General features: G+C 53.5%; 1 protein-coding gene across 1 annotated transcript; it reads left to right on the forward strand.

The window, feature by feature from the left end:
* Positions 1-410: 410 nt before the first annotated feature.
* LOC124023366 (thioredoxin-like) lies at positions 411-8,708 on the forward strand (the record flags this gene model as incomplete). The annotated part of the gene is made up of 4 exons (XM_046337894.1): positions 411-568; positions 1,224-1,283; positions 6,099-6,164; positions 7,945-8,708. Coding segments are annotated over 4 exons (347 nt in total), but the record flags the coding sequence as incomplete, so codon positions are not given.
* Between the last annotated feature and the right edge of the window lie 4,803 nt (positions 8,709-13,511).

The following is a 13,511-nucleotide window of genomic DNA, read 5'->3' on the forward strand; positions in this document are numbered from 1 at the left end:
AACCAGTAGACCCTCTATAACAGAACCAGTAGACCCTCTATAACAGAACCAGTAGACCCTCTATAACAGAACCTGTGGATCCTCTATAACAGAACCAGTGGACCCTCTATAACAGACCCTCTATAACAGACCCTCTATAACAGAACCAGTAGACCCTCTATAACAGAACCTGTAGACCCTCTATAACAGAACCAGTAGACCCTCTATAACAGAACCAGTAGACCCTCTATAACAGAACCAGTAGACCCTCTATAACAGAACCAGTAGACCCTCTATAACAGAACCAGTAGACCCTCTATAACAGACTCGCTATAACAGAACCAGTAGACCCTCTATAACAGAACCTATTGAAGTACAATACTAGTTATGGTTTTGACATGGTGTGTGTGTGTGTGTGTGTGTGTGTGTGTGTGTGTGTGTGTGTGTGTGTGTGTGTGTGTGTGTGTGTGTGTGTGTTTCCCAGGAGGGCTTCGACAAGGCCCTGGAGGAGGCAGGAGGTAAGCTGGTGGTGGTGGACTTCACAGCCACGTGGTGCGGCCCCTGTCAGAGCATCGCTCCTTTCTTCAAGGTGACCTTCTAACCCACCTTGTATTTCAATAGCAGACACTTACTGCACTTTCTACAGGGTGTTGGGATGTGGAGTTAAAATTATCTGACCTCATTTCCCTCTTCTTCTCTAAATCCTCCTTTCTCTTCATCCTCTCTCCTCTCGGTCCTCATCCTCTCTGTCTGTCTGTCTGTCTGTCTGTCTGTCTGTCTGTCTGTCTGTCTGTCTGTCTGTCTGTCTGTCTGTCTGTCTGTCTGTCTGTCTGTCTGTCTGTCTGTCTGTCTGTCTGTCTCTCTGTCTGTCTCTCTCTCTGTCTCTCTCTCTGTCTCTCTCTCTCTTTCTCTCTCTGTCTCTCTCTCTGTCTGTCTCTCTCTCCATCTCTCTCTCTCTGTCTGTCTGTCTCTGTCTGTCTCTCTCTGTCTCTCTCTCTCTCTCTCTCTCTCTCTCTCTCTCTCTCTCTGTCTCTGTCTGTTTCTCTCTCTGTCTGTCTCTCTCTCGGTCTCTCTCTCTCTGTCTCTCTCTGTCTCTCTCTCTCTCTCTCTCTGTCTGTCTCTCTCTCCGTCTCTCTCTCTGTCTGTCTCTCACTCTGTCTCTCTGTCTCTCTCTCTCTCTTTCTATCTCTGTCTCTCTCTGTCTCTTTCTCTCTCTGTCTCTCTCTGTCTCTCTCTGTCTCCAGGGTCTGTCTGAGAATTATCAGAGTGTGGTCTTCCTGAAGGTTGACGTGGACGACGCACCGGTGAGCAACAGATCTGGGATCAGCCATCTGCCCTTAATCACAGCCTTTATCCATACAGCAACATTATTAACAGATCTGGGATCAGCCATCTGCCCATGATCACAGCCTTTATCCATACAGCAACATTATTAACAGATCTGGGATCAGCCATCTGCCCATGATCACAGCCTTTATCCATACAGCAACATTATTAACAGATCTGGGATCAGCCATCTGCCCATGATCACAGCCTTTATCCATACAGCAACATTATTAACAGAACTGGGATCAGCCATCTGCCCACAGCCTTTACAGCAACACTGGTCTGATGTAACCAACTTGTCTCTGTCCTTTCTCTCTCTCTTTTTCTCTGTTGCTCTTGGTCCTCTGTCCCTTCCCTTTCTCTCTCCTCCCTCGCTCTCCTTCTATCTCTCTGTCCCTTCCCTTTCTCTCTCTCCTCCCTCGCTCTCCTTCTATCTCTCTGTCCCTCTCTCTCTCTCTCGTTCTGTTTCTCTCTCCTCCCTCTCTGTCCTTGTCTCTGTCTCCCCCTCATCCCTCTGTCTCTCTCCCTCTTTCTCTCTCCCTCTGTCTCCCTCTGTCTCCCTCTGTCTCCCTCTGTCTCCCCATCCTCCCTCTGTCTCCCTCTGTCTCCCCATCCTCCCTCTGTCACTCTCTCCTCCCTCTGTCTCCCCCTCCTCCCTCTCTGTCTCCCCCTCCTCCCTCTCTGTCTCCCCCTCCTCCCTCTCTGTCTCCCCCTCCTCCATCTGTCTCTCTCTCCTCCCTCTGTCTCTCTCTCCTCCCTCTGTCTCCCTCTCCTCCCTCTGTCTCCCCCTCCTCCCTCTGTCTCTCTCTCCTCCCTCTCTGTCTCCCCTCCTCCCTCCCCTCTCTCTCTCCTCCCTCTCTGTCTCCCCCTCCTCCCTCCCTCTCTATCTCCCCCTCCCTCCCTCTCCGTCTCCCCCTCCTCCCTTCCTCTCCGTCTCCCCTCCTCCCTCCCTCTCCGTCTCCCCCTCCTCCCTCTCCCCCTCCTCCCTCTCCGTCTCCCCCTCCTCCCTCTCCGTCTCCAACCTCTGTCTCCCCCTCCTCCCTCTCCGTCTCCCCCTCTGTCTCCCCCTCCTCCCTCTCCGTCTCCCCTCCTCCCTCTCCGTCTCCCCCTCCTCCCTCTCCGTCTCCCCTCCTCCCTCTCCGTCTCCCCCTCCTCCCTCTCCGTCTCCCCCTCCTCCCTCTCTGTCTCCCCCTCCTCCCTTTCTGTCTCCCCCTCCTCCCTCTCTGTCTCCCCCTCCTCCCTCTCTGTCTCCCCTCCTCCCTCTCTGTCTCCCCCTCCTCCCTCTCTGTCTCCCCCTCCTCCCTCTCTGTCTCCCCCTCCTCCCTCTCTGTCTCCCCCTCCTCCCTCTCTGTCTCCCCCTCCTCCCTTTCTGTCTCCCCCTCCTCCCTCTCCGTCTCCCCCTCCTCCCTCTCTGTCTCCCCTCCTCCCTCTCCGTCTCCCCCTCTCCTTTCTGTCTCCCCCTCCTCCCTTTCTGTCTCCCCCTCCTCCCTCTCCGTCTCCCCCTCCTCCCTCTCTGTCTCCCCCTCCTCCCTCTCTGTCTCCCCCTCCTCCCTCTCTGTCTCCCCTCCTCCCTCTCTGTCTCCCCCTCCTCCCTTTCTGTCTCCCCCTCCTCCCTCTCCGTCTCCCCCTCCTCCCTCTCCGTCTCCCCCTCCTCCCTTTCTGTCTCCCCCTCCTCCCTTTCTGTCTCCCCCTCCTCCCTCTCTGTCTCCCCCTCCTCCCTCTCCGTCTCCCCCTCCTCCCTCTCTGTCTCCCCCTCCTCCCTCTCTGTCTCCCCCTCCTCCCTCTCTGTCTCCCCCTCCTCCCTCTCTGTCTCCCCCTCCCTCCCTCTCTGTCTCCCCCTCCTCCCTCTCTGTCTCCCCCTCCTCCCTCTCTGTCTCCCCCTCCTCCCTTTCTGTCTCCCCCTCCTCCCTCTCCGTCTCCCCCTCCTCCCTCTCTGTCTCCCCCTCCTCCCTCTCCGTCTCCCCTCCTCCCTTTCTGTCTCCCCCTCCTCCCTTTCTGTCTCCCCCTCCTCCCTCTCCGTCTCCCCCTCCTCCCTCTCCGTCTCCCCCTCCTCCCTTTCTGTCTCCCCCTCCTCCCTCTCTGTCTCCCCCTCCTCCCTCTCCGTCTCCCCCTCCTCCCTCTCTGTCTCCCCCTCCTCCCTCTCTGTCTCCCCCTCCTCCCTCTCTGTCTCCCCTCCTCCCTCTCTGTCTCCCCCTCCTCCCTTTCTGTCTCCCCCTCCTCCCTCTCCGTCTCCCCCTCCTCCCTCTCCGTCTCCCCTCCTCCCTTTCTGTCTCCCCCTCCTCCCTCTCCGTCTCCCCCTCCTCCCTCTCTGTCTCCCCCTCCTCCCTCTCTGTCTCCCCTCCTCCCTCTCCGTCTCCCCCTCCTCCCTTTCTGTCTCCCCCTCCTCCCTCTCCGTCTCCCCCTCCTCCCTCTCCGTCTCCCCCTCCTCCCTCTCTGTCTCCCCCTCCTCCCTCTCTGTCTCCCCTCCCTCCCTCTCCGTCTCCCCCTCCTCCCTCTCTGTCTCCCCCTCCTCCCTTTCTGTCTCCCCCTCCTCCCTCTCCGTCTCCCCCTCCTCCCTCTCTGTCTCCCCCTCCTCCCTCTCCGTCTCCCCCTCCTCCCTCTCTGTCTCCCCCTCCTCCCTCTCTGTCTCCCCCTCCTCCCTCTCTGTCTCCCCCTCCTCCCTCTCTGTCTCCCCCTCCTCCCTCTCTGTCTCCCCCTCCTCCCTCTCTGTCTCCCCCTCCTCCCTCTCTGTCTCCCCCTCCTCCCTTTCTGTCTCCCCCCCCTCCTCCCTCTCCGTCTCCCCCTCCTCCCTCTCTGTCTCCCCCTCCCTCCCTCTCCGTCTCCCCCTCCTCCCTTTCTGTCTCCCCCTCCTCCCTTTCTGTCTCCCCCTCCTCCCTCTCCGTCTCCCCCTCCTCCCTCTCTGTCTCCCCCTCCTCCCTCTCTGTCTCCCCCTCCTCCCTCTCTGTCTCCCCCTCCTCCCTCTCTGTCTCCCCCTCCTCCCTTTCTGTCTCCCCTCCTCCCTCTCCGTCTCCCCTCCTCCCTCTCCGTCTCCCCCTCCTCCCTTTCTGTCTCCCCCTCCTCCCTCTCTGTCTCCCCCTCCTCCCTCTCCGTCTCCCCCTCCTCCCTCTCTGTCTCCCCCTCCTCCCTCTCTGTCTCCCCCTCCTCCCTCTCTGTCTCCCCCTCCTCCCTCTCTGTCTCCCCCTCCTCCCTCTCTGTCTCCCCCTCCTCCCTCTCTGTCTCCCCCTCCTCCCTCTCTGTCTCCCCCTCCTCCCTTTCTGTCTCCCCCTCCTCCCTCTCCGTCTCCCCTCCTCCCTCTCTGTCTCCCCTCCTCCCTCTCCGTCTCCCCCTCCTCCCTTTCTGTCTCCCCCTCCTCCCTTTCTGTCTCCCCCTCCTCCCTCTCCGTCTCCCCCTCCTCCCTCTCCGTCTCCCCCTCCTCCCTTTCTGTCTCCCCCTCCTCCCTCTCTGTCTCCCCCTCCTCCCTCTCCGTCTCCCCCTCCTCCCTCTCTGTCTCCCCCTCCTCCCTCTCTGTCTCCCCCTCCTCCCTCTCTGTCTCCCCCTCCTCCCTCTCTGTCTCCCCCTCCTCCCTTTCTGTCTCCCCCTCCTCCCTCTCCGTCTCCCCCTCCTCCCTCTCCGTCTCCCCCTCCTCCCTCTCTGTCTCCCCCTCCTCCCTCTCTGTCTCCCCCTCCTCCCTCTCCGTCTCCCCCTCCTCCCTTTCTGTCTCCCCTCCTCCCTCTCCGTCTCCCCCTCCTCCCTCTCCGTCTCCCCCTCCTCCCTCTCTGTCTCTCCCTCCTCCCTCTCTGTCTCCCCCTCCTCCCTCTCCGTCTCCCCTCCTCCCTCTCTGTCTCCCCCTCCTCCCTTTCTGTCTCCCCCTCCTCCCTCTCCGTCTCCCCCTCCTCCCTCTCTGTCTCCCCTCCTCCCTCTCCGTCTCCCCCCTCCTCCCTCTCCGTCTCCCCCTCCTCCCTCTCTGTCTCCCCCTCCTCCCTCTCTGTCTCCCCCTCCTCCCTCTCTGTCTCCCCCTCCTCCCTTTCTGTCTCCCCCTCCTCCCTCTCCGTCTCCCCCTCCTCCCTCTCCGTCTCCCCCTCCTCCCTCTCCGTCTCCCCCTCCTCCCTCTCCGTCTCCCCCTCCTCCCTCTCTGTCTCCCCCTCCTCCCTCTCCGTCTCCCCCTCCTCCCTCTCCGTCTCCCCCTCCTCCCTCTCCGTCTCCCCCTCCTCCCTCTCTGTCTCCCCCTCCTCCCTCTCCGTCTCCCCCTCCTCCCTCTCCGTCTCCCCCTCCTCCCTCTCCGTCTCCCCCTCCTCCCCCTCCTCCCTCTCTGTCTCCCCCTCCTCCCTCTCCGTCTCCCCCTCCTCCCTCTCTGTCTCCCCCTCCTCCCTCTCCGTCTCCCCCTCCTCCCTCTCCGTCTCCCCCTCCTCCCTCTCCGTCTCCCCTCCTCCCTCTCCGTCTCCCCCTCCTCCCTCTCTGTCTCCCCCTCCCTCTCCGTCTCCCCCTCCTCCCTCTCCGTCTCCCCCTCCTCCCTCTCCGTCTCCCCCTCCTCCCTCTCCGTCTCCCCTCCTCCCTTTCTGTCTCCCCCTCCTCCCTCTCTGTCTCCCCCTCCTCCCTCTCTGTCTCCCCCTCCTCCCTCTCTGTCTCCCCCTCCTCCCTCTCCGTCTCCCCCTCCTCCCTCTCTGTCTCCCCCTCCTCCCTCTCTGTCTCCCCCTCCTCCCTCTCCGTCTCCCCCTCCTCCCTTTCCGTCTCCCCCTCCTCCCTCTCCGTCTCCCCCTCCTCCCTCTCTGTCTCCCCCTCCTCCCTCTCCGTCTCCCCCTCCTCCCTTTCTCCAGGATGTGGCCAGTTTCTGTGACATCAAGTGTATGCCAACATTCCACTTCTACAAGAACCAGAAGAAGGTAGGAGGAGTCTGCTGGTAGTCTTAAAGAGACAGTTCCTAATTTAAACTGGAAGGTAGGAGGAGTCTGCTGGTAGTCTTAAAGAGACAGTTCCTAATTTAAACTGGAAGGTAGGAGGAGTCTGCTGGTAGTCTTAAAGAGACAGTTCCTAATTTAAACTGGAAGGTAGGAGGAGTCTGCTGGTAGTCTTAAAGAGACAGTTCCTAATTTAAACTGGAAGGTAGGAGTCTGCTGGTAGTCTTAAAGAGACAGTTCCTAATTTAAACTGGAAGGTAGGAGGAGTCTGCTGGTAGTCTTAAAGAGACAGTTCCTAATTTAAACTGGAAGGTAGGAGGAGTCTGCTGGTAGTCTTAAAGAGACAGTTCCTAATTTAAACTGGAAGGTAGGAGGAGTCTGCTGGTAGTCTTAAAGAGACAGTTCCTAATTTAAACTGGAAGGTAGGAGGAGTCTGCTGGTAGTCTTAAAGAGACAGTTCCTAATTTAAACTGGAAGGTAGGAGGAGTCTGCTGGTAGTCTTAAAGAGACAGTTCCTAATTTAAACTGGAAGGTAGGAGGAGTCTGCTGGTAGTCTTAAAGAGACAGTTCCTAATTTAAACTGGAAGGTAGGAGGAGTCTGCTGGTAGTCTTAAAGAGACAGTTCCTAATTTAAACTGGAAGGTAGGAGGAGTCTGCTGGTAGTCTTAAAGAGACAGTTCCTAATTTAAACTGGAAGGTAGGAGGAGTCTGCTGGTAGTCTTAAAGAGACAGTTCCTAATTTAAACTGGAAGGTAGGAGTCTGCTGGTAGTCTTAAAGAGACAGATCCTAATTTAAACTGGAAGGTAGGAGGAGTCTGCTGGTAGTCTTAAAGAGACAGTTCCTAATTTTAACTGGAAGTTAGGAGTCTGCTGGTATTAAGGTAGGAGGAGTCTGCTGGTAGTAAGGTAGGAGGAGTCTGCTGGTAGTCTTAAAGAGACAGATCCTAATTTAAACTGGAAGGTAGGAGGAGTCTGCTGGTAGTCTTAAAGAGACAGTTCCTCATTTTAACTGGAAGGTAGGAGGAGTCTGCTGGTAGTCTTAAAGAGACAGTTCCTAATTTAAACTGGAAGGTAGGAGGAGTCTGCTGGTAGTCTTAAAGAGACAGTTCCTAATTTAAACTGGAAGGTAGGAGGAGTCTGCTGGTAGTCTTAAAGAGACAGTTCCTAATTTAAACTGGAAGGTAGGAGTCTGCTGGTAGTCTTAAAGAGACAGATCCTAATTTAAACTGGAAGGTAGGAGGAGTCTGCTGGTAGTCTTAAAGAGACAGTTCCTAATTTTAACTGGAAGTTAGGAGTCTGCTGGTATTAAGGTAGGAGGAGTCTGCTGGTAGTAAGGTAGGAGGAGTCTGCTGGTAGTCTTAAAGAGACAGATCCTAATTTAAACTGGAAGGTAGGAGGAGTCTGCTGGTAGTCTTAAAGAGACAGTTCCTCATTTTAACTGGAAGGTAGGAGTCTGCTGGTATTAAGGTAGGAGGAGTCTGCTGGTAGTAAGGTAGGAGGAGTCTGCTGGTAGTCTTAAAGAGACAGTTCCTCATTTTAACTGGAAGGTAGGAGTCTGCTGGTATTAAGGTAGGAGGAGTCTGCTGGTAGTAAGGTAGGAGGAGTCTGCTGGTAGTCTTAAAGAGACAGTTCCTCATTTTAACTGGAAGGTAGGAGTCTGGTAGTCTTATGTCCTTAGCTGGTAGGCTTAAAGGTTAGGTGATTGATTGATAAATGTATTTGTTGATTTGTTGAACAACTGATTTGATTGGTTGTTGTGTTCCAGGTGGAGGAGTTCTCAGGGTCCAATCAGGCCAAACTGGAGGAGCTGGTCAACACTCACAAATAAACACACACCCGTCTGTCTCCTCTCCTCTCTTTCACCTGTCTCAATTCACCTGAGGACGCCCCAAAGCCTTCCACCCTGTCCTCAACTGATTTGACAGGATGCCTGAATGCCTTCCACCCAATCCTCCCTTTCTCTTCCCCCAATCTACATAGAATCTGCCTTCCACCCAATCCTCCCTTTCTCTTCCCCCAATCTACATAGAATCTGCCTTCCACCCAATCCTCCCTTTCTCTTCCCCCAATCTACATAGAATCTGCCTTCCACCCAATCCTCCCTTTCTCTTCCCCCAATCTACATAGAATCTGCCTTCCACCCAATCCTCCCTTTCTCTTCCCCCAATCTACATAGAATCTGCCTTCCACCCAATCCTCCCTTTCTCTTCCCCCAATCTACATAGAATCTGCCTTCCACCCAATCCTCCCTTTCTCTTCCCCCAATCTACATAGAATCTGCCTTCCACCCAATCCTCCCTTTCTCTTCCCCCAATCTACATAGAATCTGCCTTCCACCCAATCCTCCCTTTCTCTTCCCCCAATCTACATAGAATCTGCCTTCCACCCAATCCTCCCTTTCTCTTCCCCCAATCTACATAGAATCTGCCTTCCACCCAATCCTCCCTTTCTCTTCCCCCAATCTACATAGAATCTGCCTTCCACCCAATCCTCCCTTTCTCTTCCCCCAATCTACATAGAATCTGCCTTTCACCCAATCCTCCCTTTCTCTTCCCCCAATCTACATAGAATCTGCCTTCCACCCAATCCTCCCTTTCTCTTCCCCCAATCTACATAGAATCTGCCTTTCACCGTCCTCTGTTTTCCCTTCCCCTTCTCCCTGTCCCCCCCCACCTCACCGGTCTCTCTCTCCCCCTGTCTCCCTCTCTCCCACCCCGGTTTCTCTCTCCCCTGTCTCCCTCCTCTCTCCCCCTGTCTCCCTCCTCTCTCCCTCTCTCCCACCCTGGTTTCCCCCCACCCCCACCCCACCGGTCTCTCTCCCCGTCTCCCTCCTCTCCCTCCTCTCTCCCCCTGTCGCCCTCCCTCCCCCCCCTGCCTCTCTCTCCTCCCCGTCTCTCCCCTCCCCCAGTTTCTCCCTCCTCTCTCCCCCTGTCTCCCTCTCTCCCCCTGTCGCCCTCCTCTCTCCCCCTGCCTCTCTCTCCTCCCCGTCTCCCCCCCCCCCAGTTTCTCCCTCCTCTCCCTCCTCTCTCCCCCTGTCTCCCTCTCCCCCCCCCCGTCTCCCTCTCCCCCCGTCTCCCTCTCTCCCCGTCTCTCCCCCTCCCCCTGGTTTCTCCCTCCCCGTCTCTCCCCCCGTCTCCCTCCCTCTCCGTCTCTCCCCCTCCCCCCGGTCTCTCTCCCCGTCTCCCCCCCCCCCAGTTTCTCCCTCCCCGTCTCTCCCCGTCTCCCCGTCTCCCTCCCTCTCCGTCTCTCTCCTACCCAGGGATGGATCAATAATGTATAATAATAAACCATTTGTATTAAAATGCTTTTTCTCTTTCCTTAAACTTATAAAATAAACGTATAAACTTATATTTTCATTCATTTACATCGTGCTATAAATGTATAATTAGTCTGTTTAAAAAATAATAATTGCCAAATCATTATGGGTTACATTCTACCATGTTATTACCACAGATACAGATATGACCGTCTAGAGTCCTTCTGCCAAACCTGATTGTTGTTGTCACACTGCCCCCTGCTGGTAGCACTGCAAAACATCACTCAATCAAATCCTGAAATAAAATATAAATCCACTTTTACCAGAAAAATCACATTATATGGGCTGAATACTTACATGAAGTGTATGGAGACTTTACATGACATAAATATGAATATATAATATAAACATTATTGGTTACATTCTACCATGTTATTACCACAGATACAGATATGACCGTCTAGAGTCCTTCTGCCAAACCTGATTGTGTTTTGTCACACTGCCCTCTGCTGGTAGCACTGCAAAACATCACTCAATCAAATCAAGAGTAGACTTTTACTGACTTGAAAGAATGTGAATGGAAGCCTGCGTGTAACAGGTATGAAATGGCGGGGCGCTAATAGCGTTTCAATCGGTGACGTCACTCGCTCTGAAACCTGTAACTAGTTTTAGTTTTCCGGTCCTCTCTCCTCCTCGCAACCAACCAACCAACCGCGGCCGCGGGCGGCAGAGCGAAGGGGCGGAGCAACAACTACTTCAAGGTCTCGGAGCTAGTGACGTCACTGATTTTTGAAACGCTGTTTAGTATAAACTTACAAAAGATTTTAAAAACGTTTTTTTTTTTCAATTGAACCTTTTATTTAACTAGTCAGTTAAAAACATTATTAATTATTATTAATAATTATTATATTATTAACATATTAGTCTTATTTACAATGACTGCCTAACGGTTAACCTAACAGTGGGTTTAACTGCCTTGTTCAGGGTACTTGTCCGTTCGGGATTCGACCCAGCAACCTTTCGGTTAGTGACCCAACGCACACTAACCACTAGGCTACCAGCCACACCGTTCACACACAGTTCATATGAGGAAATCCAGTCCATTTAAATAAATTCATGAGACCCCTAATCTGTATGAAATGGAACAGAACTGTGGTACACGTCGATCCAGAGCATCCCAAACATGCTCGATGGGTGACATGTCTGGTGAGTACGCGGGGCTGTCCGTTATCAGTGTGAAACATGAGGTGATGGATCTCGTCACGGTGTCTCTGTGTGTTCAAATTGCCATCGATAAACGCAATTGTGTTTGTTGTCCGTAGGTTATGCTCAGTGGTGTAAAAATCCTTAAAAGTACTAAAGTTGTTTTTTGGGGGGTATCTTTACTTTAACTATATTTTTTTTACAACTTTTACTTCACTACATTACTAAAGAAAATAATGTACTTTTTACTTTACATTTTCCCTGACACCCAAAATGTACTTGTGGCATTACAACAGGACAGGAAAATGGTCTAATTCACACACTTACCAAGAGAACATCACTGGTCATCCCTACTGCCTCTGATCTGGAGGACTCACTAAACAGAGAACATCCCTGGTCATCCCTACTGCCTCTGATCTGGAGGACTCACTAAACAGAGAACATCCCTGGTCATCCCTACTGCCTCTGATCTGGAGGACTCACTAAACAGAGAACATCCCTGGCCATCTCTACTGCCTCTGATCTGGTGGACTCACTAAACAGAGAACATCCCTGGTCATCCCTACTGCCTCTGATCTGGTGGACTCACTAAACAGAGAACATCACTGGTCATCCCTACTGCCTCTGATCTGGAGGACTCACTAAACAGAGAACATCCCTGGCCATCTCTACTGCCTCTGATCTGGTGGACTCACTAAACAGAGAACATCCCTGGTCATCCCTACTGCCTCTGATCTGGTGGACTCACTAAACAGAGAACATCCCTGGTCATCTACTGCCTCTGATCTGAAGGACTCACTAAACAGAGAACATCCCTGGTCATCCCTACTGCCTCTGATCTGGAGGACTCACTAAACAGAGAACATCCCTGGTCATCCCTACTGCCTCTGATCTGGAGGACTCACTAAACAGAGAACATCCCTGGCCATCTCTACTGCCTCTGATCTGGTGGACTCACTAAACAGAGAACATCCCTGGTCATCCCTACTGCCTCTGATCTGGTGGACTCACTAAACAGAGAACATCCCTGGTCATCTACTGCCTCTGATCTGAAGGACTCACTAAACAGAGAACATCCCTGGTCATCCCTACTGCCTCTGATCTGGAGGACTCACTAAACAGAGAACCTCCCTGGTCATCCCTACTGTCTCTGATCTGGAGGACTCACTAAACAGAGAACCTCCCTGGTCATCTCTACTGTCTCTGATCTGGAGGACTCACTAAACAGAGAACCTCCCTGGTCATCCCTACTGTCTCTGATCTGGAGGACTCACTAAGCAGAGAACATCCCTGGTCATCCCTACTGCCTCTGATCTGGTGGACTCACTAAACAGAGAACATCCCTGGTCATCCCTACTGCCTCTGATCTGGAGGACTCACTAAACAGAGAACCTCCCTGGTCATCCCTACTGTCTCTGATCTGGAGGACTCACTAAGCAGAGAACATCCCTGGTCATCCCTACTGCCTCTGATCTGGTGGACTCACTAAACAGAGAACATCCCTGGTCATCCCTACTGCCTCTGATCTGGAGGACTCACTAAACAGAGAACCTCCCTGGTCATCCCTACTGTCTCTGATCTGGAGGACTCACTAAACAGAGAATCTCCCTGGTCATCCCTACTGTCTCTGATCTGGAGGACTCACTAAGCAGAGAACATCCCTGGTCATCCCTACTGCCTCTGATCTGGAGGACTCACTAAACAGAGAACCTCCCTGGTCATCCCTACTGTCTCTGATCTGGAGGACTCACTAAACAGAGAACCTCCCTGGTCATCTCTACTGTCTCTGATCTGGAGGACTCACTAAACAGAGAACCTCCCTGGTCATCCCTACTGTCTCTGATCTGGAGGACTCACTAAGCAGAGAACATCCCTGGTCATCCCTACTGCCTCTGATCTGGTGGACTCACTAAACAGAGAACATCCCTGGTCATCCCTACTGCCTCTGATCTGGAGGACTCACTAAACAGAGAACCTCCCTGGTCATCCCTACTGTCTCTGATCTGGAGGACTCACTAAGCAGAGAACATCCCTGGTCATCCCTACTGCCTCTGATCTGGAGGACTCACTAAACAGAGAACATCCCTGGTCATCCCTACTGCCTCTGATCTGGAGGACTCACTAAACAGAGAACCTCCCTGGTCATCCCTACTGTCTCTGATCTGGAGGACTCACTAAACAGAGAACATCCCTGGTCATCCCTACTGCCTCTGATCTGGAGGACTCACTAAACAGAGAACATCCCTGGTCATCCCTACTGCCTCTGATCTGGAGGACTCACTAAACAGAGAACATCCCTACTGCCTCTGATCTGATGGACTCACTAAACAGAGAACATCCCTACTGCCTCTGATCTGGAGGACTCACTAAACAGAGAACATCTCTGGTCATCCCTACTGCCTCTGATCTGGAGGACTCACTAAACAGAGAACATCCCTGGTCATCCCTACTGCCTCTGATCTGGAGGACTCACTAAACAGAGAACATCCCTACTGCCTCTGATCTGGAGGACTCACTAAACAGAGAACATCCCTACTGCCTCTGATCTGGAGGACTCACTAAACAGAGAACATCCCTACTGCCTCTGATCTGATGGAGTCACTAAACAGAGAACATCCCTACTGCCTCTGATCTGGAGGACTCACTAAACAGAGAACATCTCTGGTCATCCCTACTGCCTCTGATCTCCACCTGTACATGATGTTTGAGATGTGTTCCTGTTCAACACTAATGACAGGATAGTAACAGTGTTGGGGTACCAACCTAATGGTAGAATGGATAGTAACAGTGTTGGGGTACCAACCTAATGGTAGAATGGATAGTAACAGTGTTGGGGTACCAACCTAATGGTAGAATGGATAGTAACAGTGTTG

Source organism: Oncorhynchus gorbuscha, unplaced genomic scaffold, assembly GCF_021184085.1.
Source record: "Oncorhynchus gorbuscha isolate QuinsamMale2020 ecotype Even-year unplaced genomic scaffold, OgorEven_v1.0 Un_scaffold_1612, whole genome shotgun sequence".
Classification (NCBI taxonomy): domain Eukaryota; kingdom Metazoa; phylum Chordata; class Actinopteri; order Salmoniformes; family Salmonidae; genus Oncorhynchus; species Oncorhynchus gorbuscha.